This window comes from Anomaloglossus baeobatrachus, chromosome 7 (assembly GCF_048569485.1).
Source record: "Anomaloglossus baeobatrachus isolate aAnoBae1 chromosome 7, aAnoBae1.hap1, whole genome shotgun sequence".
NCBI classification, from domain to species: Eukaryota; Metazoa; Chordata; class Amphibia; order Anura; family Aromobatidae; genus Anomaloglossus; species Anomaloglossus baeobatrachus.
This window is the reverse complement of record NC_134359.1, coordinates 183,064,672-183,088,290: the sequence shown is the minus strand read 5'-3', so window position 1 is coordinate 183,088,290 and position 23,619 is coordinate 183,064,672. Positions and strand designations below refer to the sequence as shown.

Genomic DNA, 23,619 nt, shown 5'->3' with positions numbered 1-23,619 from the left:
TACGCTTCCCGCATGCTGCTCCGTCACACACACAGTATATACACAGTGTACACACAGTATACAGTATATAAACACAGTACACGGTGTATAGTATATACACACGCTGGCTCCGCCGCCCTCCTGCTGGGTGTACAGTGTATATACACACAGTATATTGTATATACACACAGTACATGGTGTATAGTATATACACACGCTGGCTCCGCTTCCCTCATGCTGCTCGGTTACACACACAGTATATACACAGTGTACACACAGTATATAGTATATACATACAGTATACAGTATATAAACACAGTACACGGTGTATAGTATATATACACGCTGGCTCCGTCGCCCTCCTGCTGGGTGCTCGGTCACACACACAGTATATACACAGTGTACACATACACACAGTGTGCGTCCGTGTGGCAGAGCATTGCGGGTGTACATGTGGCAGAACATTGCGGGTGGGCGTGCATGCGGCAGAGCATTCCTGGACTGGGGCGTGCAGAGCGCTATGTGAGGAGTACTATGCAGCTGTCCTTGGTGACACTTTAGACGTTTGTGGTCACCAACAAAATGGCTCCACACTGTGTCCCTACACTTCACCTTCCCTTATCCTTTTGGAAATACCCAGATTGGGAGGGGGAGGTGACATGACACACAGGAGAGCAGATTCTGCCCACTTTTACTGCAGCTGTAATGTGAGCTTTTTCTACAGTAGGATTATAGTAGGATTTCAGCAGGTGCTCCCCCTAGTGTTTAAAGGTAGGATGTCGCATTTTTTTATTTTTGGTTTAAAAATAGTGATTATGAAATCAAGTATTTGTAATACAAAATTAAACTCACTGTTTAGTTTTTATTTAATTCTGGTTTTAATAAAGCACTGGGGGCTGCCATCTTGGATTTGGTGTTTGTAACGACAGTTACTCCCCTCCTTTATGGCAGCCCCCAGGGCATAGACTCTGATAGTCGGCCACCGACCCCTATACTTATTACAGGACAGCTCCTTGTTGTGACCTGGACGCACCCCTGGGCTGCCCAGATCACAGCAGAGGGAGGAGATCGGCGCCATGTTTGTGCAGCTCACAGCGTATGCTGTTCTTTTTCCCCTGTCATTTGCTCTGGGTGTGTGAGTACCAGGCGGCCCTCCCCCCGCCGCCGCTGCTACCGTCTCCAATAACACCCCCCGCTCTCCCCCCTCCAGCCTGTCACCTGTCGGCCTTTGTGATTACCGGCGCCCCCCCCCCCCCCCACTGCTGCTACTGTCTCTAATAACACTACCGCTCTCTCTCGCCGGCCTGTGTAAGTACCGGCGCCCCTCCCCCACCTGTGTGATACTGTCTGCAGAGCTGTGTATCTAAACCTATCCTGTGTGATGTGATACTGCCTAATGAGCTGCATCTAATCCTATCCTGTGTGGTACTGTCTGTAGAGCTGTGTATCTAATCCACTCCTGTGTGATACTGAGCTGTATCTAATCCTAAACTGATACTGTGTGATACTGAGCTGTATCTAATCCTAAACTGATACTGTGTGATACTGAGCTGTATCTAATCCTAAACTGATAATGTATCTAATCCTAAACTGATACTGAGCTGTATCTAATCCTATCCTGTGTGATACGGTCTGCTGAGCTGTGTATCTAATCCTAGCCTGTGTGATGTGATAAGGTCTGCTGAGCTGTGTATCTAATCCTATCCTGTGTGATACTGTCTGCTGAGCTGTAGCTAATCCTCTCCTGTGTCATACTGCCTGCTGAGCGGTGTATCTAATCTTTTCCTGTGTGATACTGCCTGCTGAGCTGTGTCTCTAATCCTCTCCTGTGTCGTACTGTCTACTGAGCTGTGTATCATATCTTATCCTGTGTAATACTGTCTGCTGAGCTGTGTATCTAATCCTATCCTGTGTGATATTGCCTGCTGAGCTATGTATCTTATCCTATCCTGTGTGATACTGCCTGCTGTCTTTGATGACACTTTAGACATTTGTGGTCACCAACAAAATGGCTCCGCACGGTGTCCCTAAACTTCACCTTCCCTTAGGCTAAGTTCACACATCCTGTGTTTTGCATCAGTCACAATCCGTAGCCTTGAGGAATTACGGAATCCTGCAAAATATTTTGCAGGAATCCTGTATTTCCCCATAGACTTCTATTAGTGACGGATTGCGACTGATGACCCTGCGTTGCATCCGCTGCGTCGCGGTCCGTCGTTTTTGACTGACCGCCGAGCGGGGAGCAACGCAGAATGTAACGTTTTTCGGGCCGTCAAAATTAACGCGCCGCGCAGGAATCCGTCGCCATCCGTCAAGCTTGTAATGCATGTCTATGGTGCTGGATTCCGTCGTAATCCGTCTTACAACGGAATCCAGCGCAGGATTCCGTCATGCTCTACTGAGCATGCCCAGCATGCTTGGCACGCCCACTGGGCTGTCCCAAACACAGACGGATCATGACTGATCCGTCAAAAAACGGACGCACAGCGGATGTAACGGACGCAACTGATCCGTTTTTTCACAGGATTCCTGTGAAAGGAATCCTGTGAAAAACACATCAGTTGCATCAGTTGACATCTTGAAAATGACTGATCCGTTGCTGACGGACCTGACGGATTGAAAACACAGGATGTGTGAACTTAGCCTTATCCTTTTGGAAACACCCAGATTGGGAGGGGGAGCTGTGACATCACACACAGGAGAGCAGATTCTGCCCACTTTTACTGCAGTTGTAATGTGAGATAATTCTACAGTAGGATTTCAGTAGGATTCCAGCAGCTGCTCCCCATAGTGTTTAACAGTGGAAAATATCAAACTTTTTAATTTTTTTATATTTTGCTCAATTAAAAACTAATATTTAAACAAAACATTAAAACATTAATACTTTACATTTTTTCAGTTATTGAATTTTTTTTAGGGCACGACACCTTCCCTTTAATACCTGAAAGTAAAAAATATTTTTTTTTACCACAGAAATGTTGCTTTAACCCCAAATCTTTCATTTTTAAAAGGCTAATAGGAGAAAATGCGCTGTAAAATTTGTCGCGCTATTTCTCTTGACCAAGACCTCATATGTGGTGGAAATCTACTATATGGACTTACAGCAGGGCTCAAAAGGGAACAAGCGGCAGTTGACTTTTGAAATGCAAAATTGACTATAATCGTTAGTGGAGGCCATGTCCTGTTTGGAGAGCCCCTGATGTGCCCTTCACAGAATTTATTTAGATGTTTGGATAGGACCTTGAATCCCAGGTTTTTCACGGAATTTTATAATGTTGAGGCGTGAAAATGGGCAAAAAAAAAAACATTTGCCACAAAAATTTTGCTTTAACTTCAAATCTTTCACTTTCACAAGGGTAACAGAAAATACTCCTTAAAATTTGTTGTGTAGTTTCTCCTGAGCATACCAATACCCCATATGTGGTTGAAAATTACTTTTCATTCACAGTTCAAATTGAAGAATGGAAGGAGCGACATATTTAAATTCAGATTTAGTGTGAATAGTTTGCGGGTGCCATGTCACATTGGTAGATTTCCTGAAGTGCCACAGTAGCAGAAATCCCCCACAAGTGACCTCATTTTACAAACTGCACCCATTAATGAATTTATCCAGGAGTGCAGTGAACATATTGACATAACAGGTGTGTCATATAAATTGCTATACTATTGGGCAGTGAACCAAAAATAATTACATTTATACCACTAAAATGTTGTTTTAACCCCCTATTTGCAATTTTCACAAGGAAAATAAGTAAAAAGGCCCCATAATATGTTACACAGTTTTTACTGAGCGTGGCAATATCCCACATGTGACTGTACAGTACTGTTGGGCCGCACCAGAGGGCTTGGTAGGGAAGGAGCGCCAATTGATTTTTGGAGCACAGATTTTCCTAGAATAGTTTGCAGACTCTATTTGCAGAGCACCTACGTGCCAGAACAGAAGAAATCTCCTCAAATGACCACGTTTTGGAAATTACACCCCTCTGTGAATTAGTCTATGGGTGTAGTGACGATTTAGTCGGTGGAAACCACTCATGGTGTCAAACGCAATAAATGTTGCAGAATTAAAAATTCCAAATAAGTCATTGTCGTGCCCAGTACATTGGAGTACCCGTACATAGAGGTCAACTATTCGTTCTGGAAACCTGTATCCTGTAAATTAATCGGGCTCTTCTCACTAAAATAATACCAAATGTGGATGCTAACTGTGGTCTCAGCACATTGTGGGGATCAGAACGAAGGCGGCATTTGGATTTGAATGCGCAGGTTTTGCTGGATTTCTTTTTTGAGAAATGGGGAGGGAGCACTTTTCCAGAGCCTTTGTCTTACCAGTAACATGGAAGCCCCCTTTATTTCTGTTAACGGATGATAGACCTTAGTGGTGTTTTTGTGGGTTGAGTTGCATGCTATTTGGTGGTGATTTGGGTACAGAACATTTTGGATCAGTGCACATTTTATCCCGTGCTCTATGCGTAACACTTACTTTGAAGTTTCCAACTACATCTCCAAAATACATGATTGAGGTGAAGCCCCCGGCGGATCCATTCACTATAATGAGGCATCAGAGATACTCCGGACTCCATTCGGCTGTCTTTTTAAAGGTGAACAAAACTGTTCATGACCGCCTAAAAAAATGGACACTGCAGGACCACAGGCCAGACGTGAGTTCAAAGTGACTCCCTCTGCCTCATTACAGTGAATTTTCCAGTGGGAATTTTGTCTGAATCACGTTTTTCATAGATTTACACGTAATCCCCTGTTTAAGTGCTCAGCATACAGAGCAGAATAAATATGAGCTGCGCCACACTGCGATCCTTAGGAGGTAAAATAAACAAATCAGCAGTAGTTTGAAGAATTGTCTTTATTTTTTTATGCTGTAGACTGTGCAGTATATGTGGTTTGGTGGCTTTATTCTTCTAATCAGTAAGATTACAGCGATACCAGATTTATATAATTTTTTTTAGGTTTGGCTACTACCATACTAAGAACGTGGGGTTTTTTTTTTTACAAAATAAAGTTTTTTATTGTTACCATTTTGAGCCACAGAATATATTTTTTTGTATCACTTTCTATTCTTCTATTCTTCATTTTTAAGGCAGAATCAAGAACAAACAGCAATTCAGGAATTGTTTTTTTGTGTTTGTTTCTTTTACGCCATTCGGCATGTCATATGATATATGATAAGACAGCTTTATTCTCTGGGTCAGAACGATTACAGCGATACCAATTCAATTTTTTTTTTTTTTTATTTTGTCGCTTTTACACCATAACTTTTTTTTATAGAAAAAAAAAGATTTTACATTGCTGTATTCTGGGAGTTACAGCTTTTTCATTGTTTTGCTGAAGGAGCTGTATGATGGCTTTTTTTTCTGCAGGAAATGATGATGTTTTCAGCAGTACATTTTTTATTTATAGATGACTTTTTGATCTTGTTTTATTCCCGATTGACTTTCGTTTTTATTTCTTTTTTTGTCAGCTGTATGACGAAAAGACAGTTTTTGCTATGGTTTTTATTTTCTTTACGGTGTTCACTGAAGCGGTTAACTAGTGTGACAGTTGTATTGATCATGTTATTATTAGAGATGGGCGGACTTGGAGATACCCGGGACCGGCGGGTCCCTGTTCACTTTTTAAAAAAAACAAAAACGGATCCGGTCCCCATATATGTCTATGGGGATCAGAATCTGGAGATTAAAATTGGTGGTAGAAGTGATAGGGAATGAAAGCAAGCGTGCTGTACTTACCAAGGCTCCGGCATGGCTGTACGCTGCTCCCAGGCCTTGCATTCACTTCCTGTGCCGCTAATTATAGTCAGACGCGCAGTCAGACGTGCCCCCACCCTTAGTGGCAGTGTGTAAGCTGAAAATACTAAGCTAGATACTTAATGAATGTAGACCCACGAACGGTATATAGTAAATAGCAAAATTAGGGTAAAGGAGACATGCAAACGTCCAATAGTTGGAACAAAGACTCCTAAAACTTAACTTTTAATGACGTGAAAGTTAAAAGTGACGAAAGTCACATAAAAACGTGAACATAAAAAGTATACATGTATGTTGGGTCACACCAGATATCGACAAGGCCCAGCATACATGTGCAGCACCATATAAACGATCCCTGAGAATAACAGTATTCACAACAATATCAAGATATTCCCATACTAACCCGTGAGGGGAACTGCCCCCCAAAAAGGAAAAAACGGGATTTTTTAAAGAAAGAAGTGAGACCTAATGTTTACCAGCCAGAACCACTCAATATAATTTACAAATTATGACGGTTCATGCATCAGTGGAGTTTTTGATATTCATAATAGCTGTGTCTCTTATAGAGTCAGCATCATGGGTTCTGTCAAAATGCAGGCCAAAAGAAATAATGATTGTTGCCAATAAGCTAAACCGCCCAGAGAAAGTATAGAAATTCATAGAAACACATATGTTGATAGCGCCAACACTAACTGCACTTGTCTCACGTATGCATAGAAATTCTGTGCCGTGCTTGTGGCTGAGGGTGCTGCCATTATAAAGGTCCCATGCATGCTCACTGTGCTCATTAACCAGAGGAGGCAGTGCCATGTCTGGGAAATCATGTCCCGATCATTTTACATTGGCAAAGCTCCCCACCCCCCCCCTCCTACACACACACACAGTGGGTCTCCTGGAACGCACGCTAAGCGCTTCACTTAAGGAAACACGACAATTCCGTGATCGTCATCACCAGACGACCACCCAGCTCAGGTTTACATCATCAATCATAGACTGGAGCGCAGGCTTGCTTTCCACTGCGGCTCTGTGCACTCATGCATTGCCACTTTTTAACGCCAATATCGCCTGCTAAAATAAATCATAATCTGAACGCGGTGCATATCATAGATCCCCCATTCAGAGTATCCTATAGAATGGCTGCAAATGACAGAAGAAAGCTTTGTCCACCCTTTCCTCCCACCCAGTGTTCATCTAGGATAATTTGCATATTAACCCTTATCCCACCTCAAAAAGATGGATCTTATAATAGCAGATATGTATTGTAAAGACATATCGTAGTAATGTTTTAGTGGAAGGTATACAAAAATATTCACCCAGAAATTAGTACCCAAACAAATGTAAATAGATGTTAATATATCGAGATAGGGGATAATACATACAATAACATAGGGGCATTTTAATAATCCATAATCTACAGATCTATTAACCCCAGAGCATATCACAATGATAGTATAGGGGCTAGAAAACCTCAAATAGTATGTTACACATTTAATCCTATCACACCTGGGACACCTCTCATAAAACCGACACTCTGCGAACACATCAGTACCATTGGACAAAAGTAGGATAGAATGCCTTGTTGTATCCAACTGATAGAGAAAAGGATACACCTGTGTGTTAGGACATGAAAAGTGTAAGACCACCACCAAACTCAAGGTGAGCCCTCACACCTATCTTAGAGAACTAACCTTACCTACCTAGCGGAGGTCGGCACTCTAGAAAATTACGTTAATTGTGCCCCCGCTCCTCGGTGGCTGCCCCTCCTACACTCACCCTAATCCACTCCGTGCACCTACAAATGGAGCAAAGGACAGACTTTCATTCAGTCCCTGAGGTGCTTGAGTGTTTAATCTGTATATCCAGAAACATTCTTTTTGTAACAATAGATTGTGCCAGTTTCCTCCCCGTGCAGGTGGTTGTATACGATCTATACCCATGATGGAGATACATTTGATGTCTCCACTATGTTCCAGATTGACATGTCTCGCCACTGGTTTGTCATTCTTATTAATGATGTCTCCCCTGTGTTCACCAATTCTCCTTCTCATCTCTCTCATTGTTTTTCCAATATATAACTTTCCACAAACACATTTTATCCTGTATATCACTCCTTTTGTCTTACACGTGATTAAGGTTATAATTTAAAACCTTCTTTTAAATGTGGAATCACTAAATTCCTTACCCTCTTCAACCAGAACACAGGAGATACAATCATGACATCTATAACATCCCTTTATGCTCATATTTGATCTAGTCACATCTGGACCCTGAAAGTGACTGTGTACCAGTCTATCTCTCAGTGACCTAGATCGCCTAAAGGTAATAGAAGGATTTTCCGGTAACAATCTAGCCATATCAGGATCCATTCTGAGAACCTGCCAGTGCCTGGAGAGAATTTCTCTAAAATGGTTAGAACCATTGTTATAAGTAGTGATATAACGCAAAGTGTCAGCTTTATCGGGGCCACGGGGCGCAGGGTTCAACATCCTAGTTTGATCCATATTTTTCACTGTGTCAAATGCTTCATTCACTAAACGTTTGGGGTATCTTCTTTCTTTCAATCTAAATTTCAAATCCCTAGAATGGTTAAGGAACTGCTCATAGTCCGAGCAGTTCCTTCTCATCCGAATGAACTGGCTTTTTGGGATACATTTTTTATGTGCATTTGGATGTGCATTTAGATGTGCACTCTCCCATCTAAGCAATGAATTAGATGACATTTCCTTACGGTAAGTACTTGTGGCTAACTGACCCTCTGTTCCTCGCTCGACCAGGACATTCAAAAAGCCTAGTTTGTCCTCATTCATTTCATAGGTAAAATGAAGGCCGATGGCATTTACATTAAGATCCAACACAAAATTACAGAAGCTACTTTTGTCTCCTTTCCAGATAACAAAGATGTCGTCTATAAATCTTACCCACAGGACTATGTTGTTCATGTCCATATTGCCTCCAAAAATGACGGTTTCCTCCCACCAGCCCAGGAGCAGGTTAGCATACGAAGGGGCACAACAACTCCCCATCGCAGTGCCCCTGACCTGGTGGAAGTACTTACCGTCAAACATGAATACATTTTTTGTGAGACAGAACTCAATCGCCTCCATGACAAAATCATTGTTTTTTAAGAGTGCTACCTCTTGTAGTATCTAATTGAATTTAGACCTTCTCTGTGTGGAATCGATTGAATACAGTGCCTCCACATCTATACTGCATAATAACATCCCCTCTTCCAGGAAAACGTTGTCTATTCTTCGCAAAAAATCTGTGGTATCCTTCAGATATGAGTTCAATGAGGTGACAAAGGGTCTTAGGATGTGGTCTAAGTATACATTCAGATTTTTAGTGAAGCTTTTTATCCCTGTTGTAGCTGTTCTGTTTCAAAAGTCAGCTTATGGGATCACCAGTGAGGTCCTCTGAATTAGGCCTCTTCAGGTCTAATCAAGATCGAGCGCTCGGAGAAAAGAACTGCATTCATGTGAGCATGATCAGTTTTCTGTTTATTCAGCCAAGGTACAGTTTATTTATACCATTTACAGATCAATGTGATATTGCAAAAAAGGCTTCTAGCTGGACTTTACAAGTTGCTCTTATGACCTTTAAGTTTTAGCAAAACAAAAATGTAGAGTCATGCATATGAGATAAGAAGAAGATAAGAAGAACATTTAGCAGACAATAATAATCCTTGAGCCTGTTTCTCATTCCAAAGGCTCCATAATGACTATGAACTACCACCAGATATACTTACTAATGGAACAAAATATTTAAAATGAAAAAAATATAGAAACTATTAACCCTTCTATATCATCCCCGAGACGATCAGACGACCCTTTAAGGGATCCAAGCCCTTATGGATCTTAGGCAAAATGTAAAAAGTTGCCAAAACCGGAACTTTGGGAGGAAGAAAATCATATTCACCGGTGTCAATCAAATTATCACATAACGCTCTATCCATCAGTTTTTTTTTAAATCCTCCTTAAACTGGATCTATGATATGCACCCAGTTCAGATTATGATTTATTTTAGCAGGCAATATTGGCGTTAAAAGATGGCAATGCATGAGTGCACAGAGCCGCAGTGGAACGCAAGCCTGCGCTCCAGTCTATGATTGATGATGTAAACCTGGGCTGGGTGGTCGTCTGGTGATGACGATCACGGAAGTGTGTTGTCTCCTTAAGTGAAGCACTTAGCGTTCGTTCCAGGAGACCCACTGTGTGTGGGGGGCGGAGCCAATGTCACATGATCGGGACATGATTTCTCGGCCATGGCACCTCCTCGTCTTGTTAATGAGCACAGTGAGCATGCGCGGGACCTTTATAATGGCGGCGCCCTTAGCCACAAGCGCGGCACAGAATTTATATGCACACGTGAGACAAGTGCGGTGAGTTTTGGCACTATCAGCATATGTGTTTCTGTGAATTTCTATACTTTCTCTGGGCGGTTTAGCTTATTGGCAACAATCATTATTTCTTTTAGCCCGCATTTTGGCAGAACCCATGATGCTGAATCTATAAGAGACACAGCTATTATGAATATTAAAAAATCCCCTGATGAGTGAAGGTGACAACGAAACGTGTTGTGAGTAACCTCATGGATCTGCACACTGTGCTATGACAAGAGGAAGTATATCCTGATTTGCACAGGAATTTTGATCCTTAAAAACAGGAGGATGGTGACGACTATAAAAGAGGAAGGTCGATCATGCATGAATACCCTCTGATAGGAATCATTAGATGAGCTTATATTCTGGTGAGATCTCTCCATATCCTTAACATTAACCGTCATAATTTGTAAATGATATTGAGTGGTTCTGGCTGGTAAACATTAGGTCTCACTTCTTTCTTTAAAAAATCCCGGTTTTCCCTTTTTGGGGGGCGGTTCCCCTCACGGAATATCTTGATATTGTTGTGAATACTGTTATTCTCAGGGATCGTTTATATTGTGCTGCACATGTATGCTGGGCCCTTTCGATATCTGGTGTGACCCAACATGCATGTATACTTTTTATGTTCACGTTTTTATGTGACTTTCGTCACTTTTAACTTTCACGTCATTAAAAGTTAAGTTTTAGGAGTCTTTGTTCCAACTATTGGACGTTTACATGTCTCCTTGACCCTAATTTTGCTATTTACTATACAGTGTGTCAGCTGACTGCATCCAATCACAGGTGCCAGGATGGCTGGTGGGCGGGGAATGCAGTGTAACGGAAGGAACCTGTACTCTATATCATAATAAATAGCAGAGCAAGAGTATATCAATTGTGGTAACAATTAAAATGTAACCTTTAATAATAAATGTCTAAAAGAAAGGACCACACAACATAAACATAAACGGTTGTAAAACCAACCCAAAAGGAGCAGATTTTAAGCTCCAGTTATTGTCAATAGAGGACAAAACTCCACATGAGAACCACAACAGAGGGAATTAACCTCCACCGTGGTAATAGTTATGACAACATAAAACAGGTTGTCAGACACACTTGTTCAGCAAGGTCAAGTAAATACAACTTACTACAATCTTAATAATAGAAACGAGGGTTATCCAATATATAGAGGGGGGGGGCAACAATTAGCCACACACAACCCCTCAATTGGTAACAGTCTGACCTTAGATGCTCCAAGACCTCCCGACGCGTTTCATAATTAGGCTTACTCCTCAGGGGATTATGGTCATGAGGGAGCTATAAAGAATGAGCAAAAAGTGGTCAGAGAAATCACTGAACTTATAACCAAAATCTAGCACTTATTTGTAACAACACACATGTCTTTACCTTTAGTAAAATGGACCTCCAGCCTGATGTGTCTGGGCCTGGCATAAAGCACTGAGCTTTCAAAAAGCCGCCCTTAAGTGTCATATGGTTAGTGGGGGTGGCCAGATCTAGTCCAATGGGGTGAGAGAACGCACACCCCCAACTGGGCGGAGCCCCCATGACATATGAGAGGGGTAACATCCCCCTCAAAGGTGTTGACCTACCGCCCGTCAGAACGTCAGTGCGGTGAGTACATTACCGCCCACCACAATGACGTTCAGTCACGTGTCAGCAACCACTTCCGGTCCCGCGATAGCTACGCACAATACTATGTACAAACGCCGACCGGATGTGCGGACCAAATGTAGTAGGTCACGTGACACTCACAGAGATCACGCGACCGCCGCAAAGCCGACCGGATATGTAAACCATGTGTGATCGGTCACGTGACAAACCAGGAGGACACGCGACCATAACAATGTGACGTCAAGCGTCAGCTGACAGCTAGTGACGCGGTCCCTCCGGAGTGCCACGTGACTGGAATTTAAAGGCAGGCATCCCCAAGGGTGCCAGAACTGGACTACAAAGAAAGGGGGGGAGGCGGATGTGCGCCTGTGACAAGGACGCAGGAGGGGGGGGGAGGTTGGCAAAAGGAAGAAAAGGATCCTTTTCTTCCTTTTGCCAACCTCCCCTCCCCCTCCTGCGTCCTTGTAGTCCAGTTCTGGCACCCTTGGGGATGCCTGCCTTTAAATTCCATTTTTTGTGTCCTTTCCTCTTCTGTAGGACAAATCTTGTCTAGCACTTATTGTAAGTTTTCCCTTTCGATGGGCGGCTTTCCAGTTTAATATTGTATAGCCAATATCATTACCTAGCATTCTGAAACATTATTTAATACACTCACTGCATGAATCTCAATAAAGGGTTAAACCCCCCCGCCCCCCCCCTTATTTGGCATCTACTTTATAGTGCATTGTACCCGCGTTAATGCATGTAATGAGACGCGGTATGTAAATGCGGGTTTGTCACATTGAATGCCGCGAGTCACGTGGTACTCCGGAGGGACCGCGTCACTAGCTGTCAGCTGACGCTTGACGTCACATTGTTATGGTCGCGTGTCCTCCTGGTTTGTCACGTGACCGATCACACATGGTTTACATATCCGGTCGGCTTTGCGGCGGTCGCGTGATCTCTGTGAGTGTCACGTGACCTACTACACATGGTCCGCACATCCGGTCGGCGTTTGCACATAGTATTGTGCGTAGCTATCGCGGGACCGGAAGTGGTTGCTGACACGTGATTGAACGTCATTGTGGTGGGCGGTAATGTACTCACCGCACTGACGTTCTGACGGGCGGTAGGTCAACACCTTTGAGGGGGATGTTACCCCTCTCATATGTCATGGGGGCTCCGCCCAGTTGGGGGTGTGCGTTCTCTCACCCCATTGGGCTAGATCTGGCCACCCCCACTAACCATATGACACTTAAGGGCGGCTTTTTGAAAGCTCAGGGCTTTATGCCAGGCCCAGACACATCAGGCTGGAGGTCCATTTTACTAAAGGTAAAGACATGTGTGTTGTTACAAATAAGTGCTAGATTTTGGTTATAAGTTCAGTGATTTCTCTGACCACTTCTTGCTCATTCTTTATAGCTCCCTCATGACCATAATCCCCTGAGGAGTAAGCCTAATTATGAAACGCGTCGGGAGGTCTTGGAGCATCTAAGGTCAGACTGTTACCAATTGAGGGGTAGTGTGTGGCTAATTGTTGCCCCCCCCCTCTATATATTGGATAACCCTCGTTTCTATTATTAAGATTGTAGTAAGTTGTATTTACTTGACCTTGCTGAACAAGTGTGTCTGACAACCTGTTTTATGTTGTCATATCTTTTACCACGGTGGAGGTTAATTCCCTCTGTTGTGGTCCTCATGTGGAGTTTTGTCCTCTATTGACAATAACTGGAGCTTAAAATCTGCTCCTTTTGGGTTTGTTTTACAACCGTTTATGTTTATGTTGTGTGGTCCTTTCTTTTAGATATTTATTATTAAAGGTTACATTTTAATTGTTACCACAATTGATATACTCTTGCTCTGCTATTTATGGTGAATTGGTGGAGCATACGACACTTATTCCTTTGAACCTGTACTCTAGCATCTACCGTGAGCCTAGAATATAAGGGCTCATTCCAGGTTAGTGGGCGTGATTCGTTTGGTTGGTGGGCGTCGCAATGTTTCCTCTCGTCCACCATATTCATGCAAGGGGGGGCTTCAAGCCCCTGCACTTCCCCTATCTGGGGGTCTTACCCCCACTCTCCCCCTTCTATTATAAACAACTCAATGCCCACATCAACTTAGAAAAATAACGTTTATTCTGCCTGGAAATGTCAGATGGCATTTTGAACACTTCACTATCATGTGATAGGGGGCGTGTTGAAATTACATTAAAACTGGAAGGAGTTGGTACTGCTGTCAGTATCATGGTATAAAAATAAATAAAAGAATTGGCGCAGGGTCGGCCCGTATTCTAATACCCAGCACAGATAAAGCCCATGGCTACAGGCTGCATCCCCAGTCCTGTGCTTATCTTGGCTGTGTATCAAAAAAAGAGGAAACGCATGTGACATTTTTTAAAATAAATTAAATAAATAATTAAAAAAACAAAGTGCTGTTTTCCCCAATTTTGATACCCAGCCAAGATAAAGCCCAACATTTGGGGGCTGGTATTCTTAGGCTGGGGAGACCCAGCGTAAAAATATCAGCTTCCAGCCGCCTGGAATAACGCATCCATTAGATGTGATAATTCCGGCACTTTACCTAGCTCTTCCCTATTGCCCTGTTGCGTTGGCAATCTGGGTAATATGGAGTTAATGGCAGCTCACAGCAGCCACTAAAGGCCACGTGTCACTAAGCAACATCTCTAGCAACATCACTGCTGAGGCACAACTTTTCTGACGCAACAGCGATGTTGCTGTGTGTGACATCCAGCAATAACCTGGCACCTGCTGTGAGGTCGCCAGTTGTTGCTGAATGTCCTGGACCATTTTTTTTAGTTGTTGCTCTCCCGCTGTGAAGCACACATCACTGTGTGTGACAGCGAGAGAGCAACAACTGAATGTGCAGTGAGCAGGGAGCCGGCTTCTGCGGACACTGGTAACAAAGGTAAATATCGGGTAACCAAGAAGCCCTTTCCTTGGTTTCACGATATTTACCTTTGTTACCAGCGTCCGCCGCTCTCACGCTGTCAGTGCCGGCTCTCTGCACACATAGCCATACTACACATCGGGTAATTAACCCGATGTGTACTCTGGCTAGGAGTGCAGGGAGCCAGCGCTAAGCGGTGTGCGCTGGTAACCAAGGTAAATATTGGGTTGGTTACCCGATATTTACCTTAGTTACCAAGCGCAGCATCGTTTCCACGCGTCGCTGCTGGCTGGGGGCTGGTCATTGGTTGCTGGTGAGATCTGCCTGTTTGACAGCTCACCAGCAACCCGGGTTGCGACGCTCCAGTGACTTGACCTGGCAGGGATCGCTGGAGCGTCGCTACCCCGGGTTGCTGGTGAGCTGTCAAACAGGCAGGTCTCACCAGCAACCAATGACCAGCCCCGAGCCAGCAGCGACGCGTGGAAGCGATGCTGCGCTTGGTAACTAAGGTAAATATCGGGTAACCAACCCGATATTTACCTTGGTTACCAGCGCACACCGCTTAGCGCTGGCTCCCTGCACTCCTAGCCAGAGTACACATCTGGTTAATTACTCACCAGCAACCCGGGTAGCGACGCTCTAGCGATCCCTGCCAGGTCAGGTCGCTGGAGCGTTGCTTAGTGTGACGGTACCTTAAGTCCTGGATTAGTGATGGCAGTATCTGACACCCCATCACTAATTTGTAAGTGAAAGTAAGTAAACACAGACACAAAAAAAAATCCTTTATTTGGAATAAAATACAAAAACCCACCCTCTTTCAAAATTATATTAACCCTCTAAACACTCGTGCAAGTCTGAAGTAATCCACACGAGGTTGGCAATAGAGCATGAATACCTGCTGTGAGCTCCAGAGAATGAATGAGCTGTGCAATGAGCGATGACATCACTAAGGTCATTTGCGGTCAAAGCTGGAGGTTCCCATGGTCCTTCACCTGTGATCGGAGGTAACCTGAACCCAGGTGAGGTCACTGAGTTCGCAGACCTGCATCTCCTGGCAGAAAACTGCAGTTTTTTTGCCAAGAGATGCAGATTTGGTGATGAAATTTTAACATCATATTTCGGCACCCAATCTACACCTCTTAGCAAAAGAAAACACTTTTTGTACGCATTTTTTTTGCCGCAGTTTTTTGCCAGGAGGTGCACATTTGGTGCTGAAATTGTCTGCCCCAGATTTCGGTGTAGGGCCCCCATGGAAGCCCTACGTGAAATACGCATTGGGATCTGGTGTCACGTCCTCTCTTCTCCCATCAACAAGGACTACTATGGGTGAGTGACATGGTGCCCCTATTGAGCGTCGTCCGTATTATGTTTACTTTTACTCAGTTTACTGGGTACTCTATCAGGTAATTGGAGTCAGCATTTGTATTTTCTCCATTCCTGTTTGGGCTGAGTTGTATGGATCGGGTTTTGATCCTATGATTTGTACAACTCATGCTTTAAAGTTCATACTTTTATTATTAACTCTACGTGTACCTATTTATAATCACTTCATATGGGTTATTTCACGCTGACCCTGGTCTTACTATGGTGGTGGGGTAGAAGAGGGTAATGTTGACTCTGTCCATTTGCACTGTAGCTCCTCTGACCTTGTGATTTTTATTGTATGTTTGTTAAATTCTGTGTAAAATACTATAATATACAATTTTGTATTTCTATAAAGAAAAAAATCCCTGTATTTGGAATTATTCCTATGGGCCTATCAGTCCATTTTTCCCATAGGACTTATATTGTACCTGGAGTTGTTCAGTGTTTAATCCAATATTAATGGCATTTTTTCCGAATCTGATAATTATCAGTGTATATATAGTAAATAGTTAAAAATCTCCAACTGGTTTATGTATACTTTTTTTTTTTAACTCTTCTTAAAATGTGTTTTATTTTCAGATACGGACTCAGAAGATGATAGCAGCATATTAAAAAATGATTGGCTGTCCCAACCTAAATCACTACATTATAGCATGTGTAATATGCTGACACAAAAAATTAAAACACTTGCTTGTTCCCTATCATCGCAGAACATCTCATCATTTTACAGGACTTCCAAATCAAAGCAGACACCCAACAGAAATAGACATCATCATTTTCTACTACCTGATCAAGAGCATGAATCATCTTTCAGTGATTCAACAGAAGACTCATTGGACCAAGGTTACTAGATTTACAGAGCCAAAGTTCAGACGCCAATATTTAGGGAATTTCTGCTGTGAATAGTGATCTGTGCTTGGCTACCTGTCTGTTCTGCAGTTTCAGCTATTTTCCTTTGCAAATTTATAGTATTTTTCTTTTGGCTCGTTGTGTGAGCTGCTTTAGTTCTCAATCAGTCCACCTTTTCCTGTGTTATCTTTGGCATGAAGGTTCCATCTAAGAAAGTCCTTGTATTTGGATAAAGTGTGGGAGTGTGATTTGTTTGTATTATTAAGTTTTATTAAAAATTCCAATTTTATTTTTTTAATAATGTCAGTCTACTTTGTGTCTCTTGCATTCTAAATTGTTAATATAGTTTGGGCTTTTTTTTTTTTCTTTGTTATGCTTCTTTTTTGTTTCTTACTCCCTCTACATCACTCCAAGGATTATCATGTTGCTTAAAAGGTCCTGCAGTGTTTATATTTCAAATATCCCTCCTGCAAGATTGCCAAGCTCTTACAAATGAATATTACTGTTTACTTTACTCATATATATATATGAGTAAATTGCAACAGTGTGTGTGTGTGTGTGTGTGTGTGTGTTTGTCTCTGAATTTCCAAAAAATAAATTACTGTATTTTTCGGATTATAAGATGCAATTTTCCTCCCAAAAATTTGGGAGGAAAAGGAGTCGTGCGTCTTAAAATCCGAATATAGCTTACCTGAGGGCTGTCTGTGCGGCGACCGGGTATGTTCGGGCGGCCGGGTGCCTGTCGCTGCGTGCTGGTGGCCGGCTCCCTCTCTGTCTTGCAGGCCGGCTGACCCTCTGTGCCGGTGGGCGGGCAGCCTGCTGGCTGCCACTCTGTGCGTGCGTAAGGGCGGGCGGCTGTGAGGTGCAGTGGGGTGCAGTGATTATCCCAGTGTGTCCGCAGACCCGAATAAAATGATGGCGCCGGTAGTCAGCGCGAACGCAGTTGGAGCTCTTGGATAAGAGCTCCATCTGCGCACGCGTCGCTCCGGGAGTCAGCACGTGCGCAGATGGAGCCCTTGGGTGAGAGCTCCATCTGCACATGCGATGCTCCAGGCACAATCACTTGAACCAGGACCGCAGACAGACTGAGACAATCACCGCACCAGCCTGCAACACCACTGACCCACCGCTGCTGCCGCCACTGACACCACGGACCTGCCGCTACTGCCACCACCGTTGTTGCTACCGGCGACCGGGTATGTTCGGGCGGCCGGGTGCCTGTCGCTGCGTGCTAGTGGCCGGCTCCCTCTCTGTCTTGCAGGCCGGCTGCCTCTCTGTGCCGGTGGGCGGGCAGCCTGCTGGCTGCCACTCTGTGCGTGCGGGCGGCTATGCAGTGAGTATCCCAGTGTGTCCGCAGACCCGGTTCAAATGATTGCGCCGGGAGTCAGCTCATGCGCAGTTGGAGCTCTTGGATAAGAGCTCCATCTGCGTATGCGTCGCTCTGGGAGTCAGCACGTGCGCAGATGGAGCCCTTGGATGAGAGCTCAATCTGCGCCTGCGACGCTCCAGGCACCATCACTTGAACCAGGACCGCAGACAGACTGAGACAATCACCGCACCGGCCTGCAACACTGCAACACCACCGACCCACCGCTGCTGCCGCCACTGACACCATGGACCTGCTGCTACTGCCACCACCATTGTTGCTTCCGCCACTGACATCATGGACCCACCGCCACGAACTGCCACCGCTGCTTCTGCTGCTGCCCGCCGCTGCTGCCGCAACGGACCGCAGCTGCCACCACATCCTCTGCCTCCTGTGACCCTGCTTCACCATCACTGCTGCCTCCCTCTGGTAAGATAACACCGGAGTATAAGACGGACCCCATTTTTCTCTTTTACCTTTTCGATCTCTAAATTTAGGGTGCGTCTTATAATCCGGTGTGTCTTTATAAAACGAAAAATAAAGTATGTATTTTCTGAAAATGGGAAATGGTCAAAATAACAAAAAAATGCATTGCTTTCAGACCTTAAATAGTGCAAAGAAAACAAGTTAATAATCATTTAGAAACAACAATACTAATGGTTTAACTCAGTAAGAGTTCAGAAAACAATATTTTGTGGAATGACCATGATTTTTAATCACAGCTTGTATGCGTCTTGGCATGCTTTCCATCAGTCTTTCACACTGCTTTTGGGTAACCTTATGCCACTCCTGGTGCAAAGATTTAAGCAGTTCTTCTTTGTTTGATGGATTGTGACTATCCATCTTCCTCTTGATTACATTCCAGAGGTTTTCAAGGGGGTTCAGTTCACACAGCTAGGTCAATCAATGTGTGGATGAAGAACCACCATATCAAAACTCTGTCATGGCCAGCCCAATCTCCAGACCTGAACCCATTGAAAACCTTTGGAATGTAATCAAGAGAAAGATGGATAGCCATGAGCAAAGAAGAACTGTTTACATTTTTGCACCAGGAGTGCCATAAGGTCACCCAAAAGCAGTGTGAAAGACTGGTGGAAAGCATGCCAAGACGCATGAAAGCTGTGATTAAAAATGGTTATTTCCCAAAATATTGATTTCTGAACTATTCCAGAGTTAAAACATTATTTGTACTGTTGTTTCTAAATGATTATGAACTTGTTTTCTTTGCATTATTGGAGGTCTGAAAGCACTGCATTTTTTTTGTTACTGTGAGCATTTCTCATTTTCATAAAATAAATACAAAATGTATTGCTTGTAAAACCAGAGACGTTGTCAGTAGTTCATAGAATAAAAGAACAATTTTACTCAAAAATATACCTATAAAGAGAAAACTCAAAAAAAAATGACAATTTTGCAATGGCCTCTTAATTTTTGCCAGAGCTGTATATGTGTGTGTGCGTGTGTGTGTGTATGTGTATATATATATATATGTATGTATGTATGTGTATATATATATATATATATATATATATATATATATATATAATATGAAGGTGGCCCGATTCTACCGTATAGTATTTTTAGAATTGTTTATTGGTTTTAAAATGACAAACAACAGAAGGAACAGTTTTAAAAGATGAGTCTAATGTTTAATGATGTCCATGGCTTGTAATGAAAGAAGGCCATGAACAGTGTAAAGTTAAGTAAAAATATGCTGATGCTGTGATGTGGCCCATCGTGGTGCAGCCACCATCCTGACATGTGCCCCCATCCTGCGGGTTAAGGCCGCTTTCACACTTGCGTTCAGCGCAATCCGCCGTTATGGAGAATAGCGCAGACCGTTAACGCATTGCGCTATTCTCCATAGACTTGTATTGACAACACACTGCAACGCAGTGTGTCGTCAATACGCTGAGTCGTTATTTTGACGCAGCGTCGGGCGGAGGGAACGCTACATGTAGCATTTTTTGGGTCGTTAAAATAACGCACCTTGACAGATTCCGTTGGAATCCGCCAAGGGGTCTAATGATTGTCTATGGTGGCGGATTCCGCCGCTATGCGCTAAGCGGCGGAATCTGCTGACCAATTACGTCACGTTCTACTGAGCATGCTCAGCATGTTCAGCAGAACTGTCTAAATAGTTTAAAATCTCTACTGGTCTCTCTCTTTGTAGGTCAGTCTCCCTCTCTCTGTTGGTCGGTCTGTTGGTCGGTCTCTCTCTGTCTCTATCTCTCTTTCGGTCGGTCTCTCTCTCTCATCCCGTTTCTCATACTCACCAATCACGGGCGCGATGCTACACAGCTGTCACAAAGCTCCAGCGGCTTTTCCTCTTTTGAAAATACCGGCCGCTCATTATTCAATCTCGTATTCCCTGCTTCCCCTGCTCACAGGCACCTATGATTGGTTGCCGTATCGAGTGCGGTAATGTGTGTGTGTGTGTGTGTGTGTGTAGGGCGGAGGGGGTGGAGCAGAGTGCGATAATGTGTGTGTGTGTAGGGAAGAGGGGGTACAGCTGAGTGCGGTTGTGTATGCAGGGGCGGAGGTGTGGGCTCCCGGGAGTGCAGCACTCACCGGGAAGTCGGGGCTCCATGTGGGTGCGGGGAAAAGTCTCGAGCGTTGTCCTGTCGGACCGTAGTTCGGCCTGTTCAGTTAGCTGAGCCGTTGGTCGGAGGCTCTTTAGCACGCGCGGTGCGGCGACGGTTGTCACTGTAATAACGTCATTTTGGAGCAAGACAGACAGAATAAGGCAATTATATATATATATACTGTATGTATATATATCTATGTGTATATATGTATATATATATACACACATACACGCACTGTTGCAATCTTACATTGTTGCTTTAATGCATCTAAGTTAAAAATGACTCCTCTTGTGCCTTCATGGGCACACAGTACAAACAAGCCTGATTTGTAGTCAAATCTGGTCTCTTCTTCTTAACTGTGGCAAGACGGAGGTCCTTATGGAAGCTGTAAACAGAAAAACAATAGAACTATTTGAAATGGATGTCTACTACTTGGATAATCCCTTCTAAATCCTTGTTTCCCCTAAGTTAAATAATAATATGTATACACCACTCCAGTGTTGTCACCAATCCAGCAGGGCCAGAACTTGCTCTCTAGGGACTCACGTGACATTGTCATGTGATCCCTATGGCCAATCGGCATCAGCTTCACTCTGCCCCTCCTTCGTACCTTACTGACATCTGCTGGAAGTTAGAGCTGTGGCTGCTCTCTCATTTACTCTGGATGTCTGATTTGTTCGAGGGAGGGGAGTGTGAAGCGCACACTAGTTTGGCCGCAGTGATCGCATAACATTGTCACATAATCCCTGGGAGAGCCAATGCCAATATCACTGGAACATCAGCAACACTAGAGGTGAGTATAGCTGATGTTATTTTACATGGGGGGAAACATAGAGATTGAGGTTGGGGTTCTCCAAGTAGGGGACAACATCTGTAAATTTATGACTATATGTAAAGCTAATATATTTACTTTATTTATGTAATGATAAAATACATTTGAACCAAATAATCCTTTATATAGCCTATTTATTAACATGATTAGGAAATATGTTCAATGCCAGAAAGGAGAATCCTAAGTTTTCACTGACATTGGGGGAATATTTGAAAAGTGGATATTGCTGAGACTTGCTGTAATACTAAAATGTGTAGGATTTAACCAAACTTTTCTAGAATGCTTGCTTTTTCCTTGCAGCTGCTTGAGCATTCCTTCACCCCTGACCCTTACCCATGATGCTTTGAATGTCTGTATCGGTGTCTTGCATTTGCTCCTATGCTATTATAACGAAGCAAAGTGATTGGCTGGAGTAGGGCAGACAACGAACAGCGTGGGTCATATTACAAGACATCAGAACCTTTGATCTCTAAAGTAGGTAACTTCTGAACATCAACATCTTTATTAGTAAATCTTCAAGCCTGAAGTCTAATATTCTGCTCTATAGCAAATTACTGAGATAAGTATCATGTGCTTTATTTAAATATTTTACTTTACATCCAGGCAGATAATGCTAAGTGCTAGCAATGCAGTTATCGGAACCAATTTTCTAGGTAATACCGATAGAAAAATGTCATTTATTAGGTTGCACCTTTTCTAAGTTTGTTACCATACACTGAACCTACACACTATTAATTAGTCCTGTGTCTGGGGAATGTTTACAGCATATGCATGAAAAATGTCAGCTTTTTTAATGGTAATAATGCAACGGCACATTTTTGCCAATATATTATATTTTTCATTTTCTCCAGTTATGTAAAGCGAAATGCACTGTACAAGCATTGATTACCACCATACATCAATAATATTTATTCACTTATATGCCTCAATTAATTTCACAGTGCTTTCAGATAATTTTGTCTCTAATGCTTGAAACACTAGTGTTTAACATTAAGGGTTAGATTTCTTTAGAATGTTCTTTTTTTACAGTGAACATATAATTCTGTTCTCAAACAATTCTTTTACAACCAAACATATTACATACCCAAAGAAAACAGATATGTTCAGTACAGATGTTTAATAACAAGAATATACATTTATATTAATACTTAATTTTTATTTTCATATTAGTAAATGTACCCTTAGTGGACTTCTAGGTATGGTAGATTTCTTATAATGAAGGTAAAGAATGTGAAAGAAGACCCTTAAGCTGTCTATGGTCTGCCTTCATCTAGCCAGTTTTGTGTGCTCTGCTAAAACATGTACCACAATTTTAATGGGTCTGTATTGTGCACATTGTCTGTATCTTTTATTCCCTTGCTAGACTGCTTAAAAAAATCATCATTGTCAGTCTTTAATATCTTAATAACATTATTATGATTTCATTGTTAATCTCATTACATCCGCACTGCTTTGTATAGATTACCTGTGCTATAAAGCCTAAACTGCATGAGCTAACCTTTTTTGTCTATTTTTTTTTTCTTGGCAAGCTCTCATTTACTTGGATGTCTTTAATATGTCTGACAAATCTTTCACTTATAAACTATTTACTGTGTGACTTAAGCACATTTTAAAGGGAATCTGTCAGCATGCTTTTGCTACCTCATCTGAGAGAATTTGTTAGATATGTAGCGGGGATCAAACTCCCTCCCCCCATCCCCTCAAAAAAAATAAAACAAAAAAAAAACCTGGGTTAGTCCAATTAACAATGTTGAGCGGAAAAATAGAGCCAAATCAATGACATATAATTGCAGAAATCTATAAAGTAGATCTTTTTTTTTTATTTTTACTGATAACAAGGAATAGGTATATTTAATCACAACATATAAAATTGTGTAGTAGTACATCAATGGTAAGGACAAAAATGGACAACACATGGGACATAAGTGTTAGAATAAATATGTATATAAATAGATACATACATTGCTAGCAAAGAGTTAAAAATGATATGGTGTCAA

At 42.8% G+C, this 23,619-nt stretch overlaps 1 protein-coding gene across 5 annotated transcripts in view; it reads left to right on the top strand.

Moving 5' to 3' along the window:
- Positions 1 to 23,619, top strand: part of TNRC18 (trinucleotide repeat containing 18) — a 1,341,710-nt gene that overhangs the window by 770,972 nt on the left and 547,119 nt on the right. For 3 of the 5 annotated variants that reach the window (XM_075317830.1, XM_075317827.1, XM_075317826.1), the window contains one exon: positions 16,567 to 16,830. The exons of the other annotated variants lie outside the window; for them this stretch is intronic. In XM_075317830.1, coding sequence (XP_075173945.1) covers positions 16,567 to 16,830 — 264 coding nt within the window. The remainder of the gene's footprint in view (positions 1 to 16,566; positions 16,831 to 23,619) is intronic. 5 annotated transcript variants of the gene reach the window in all.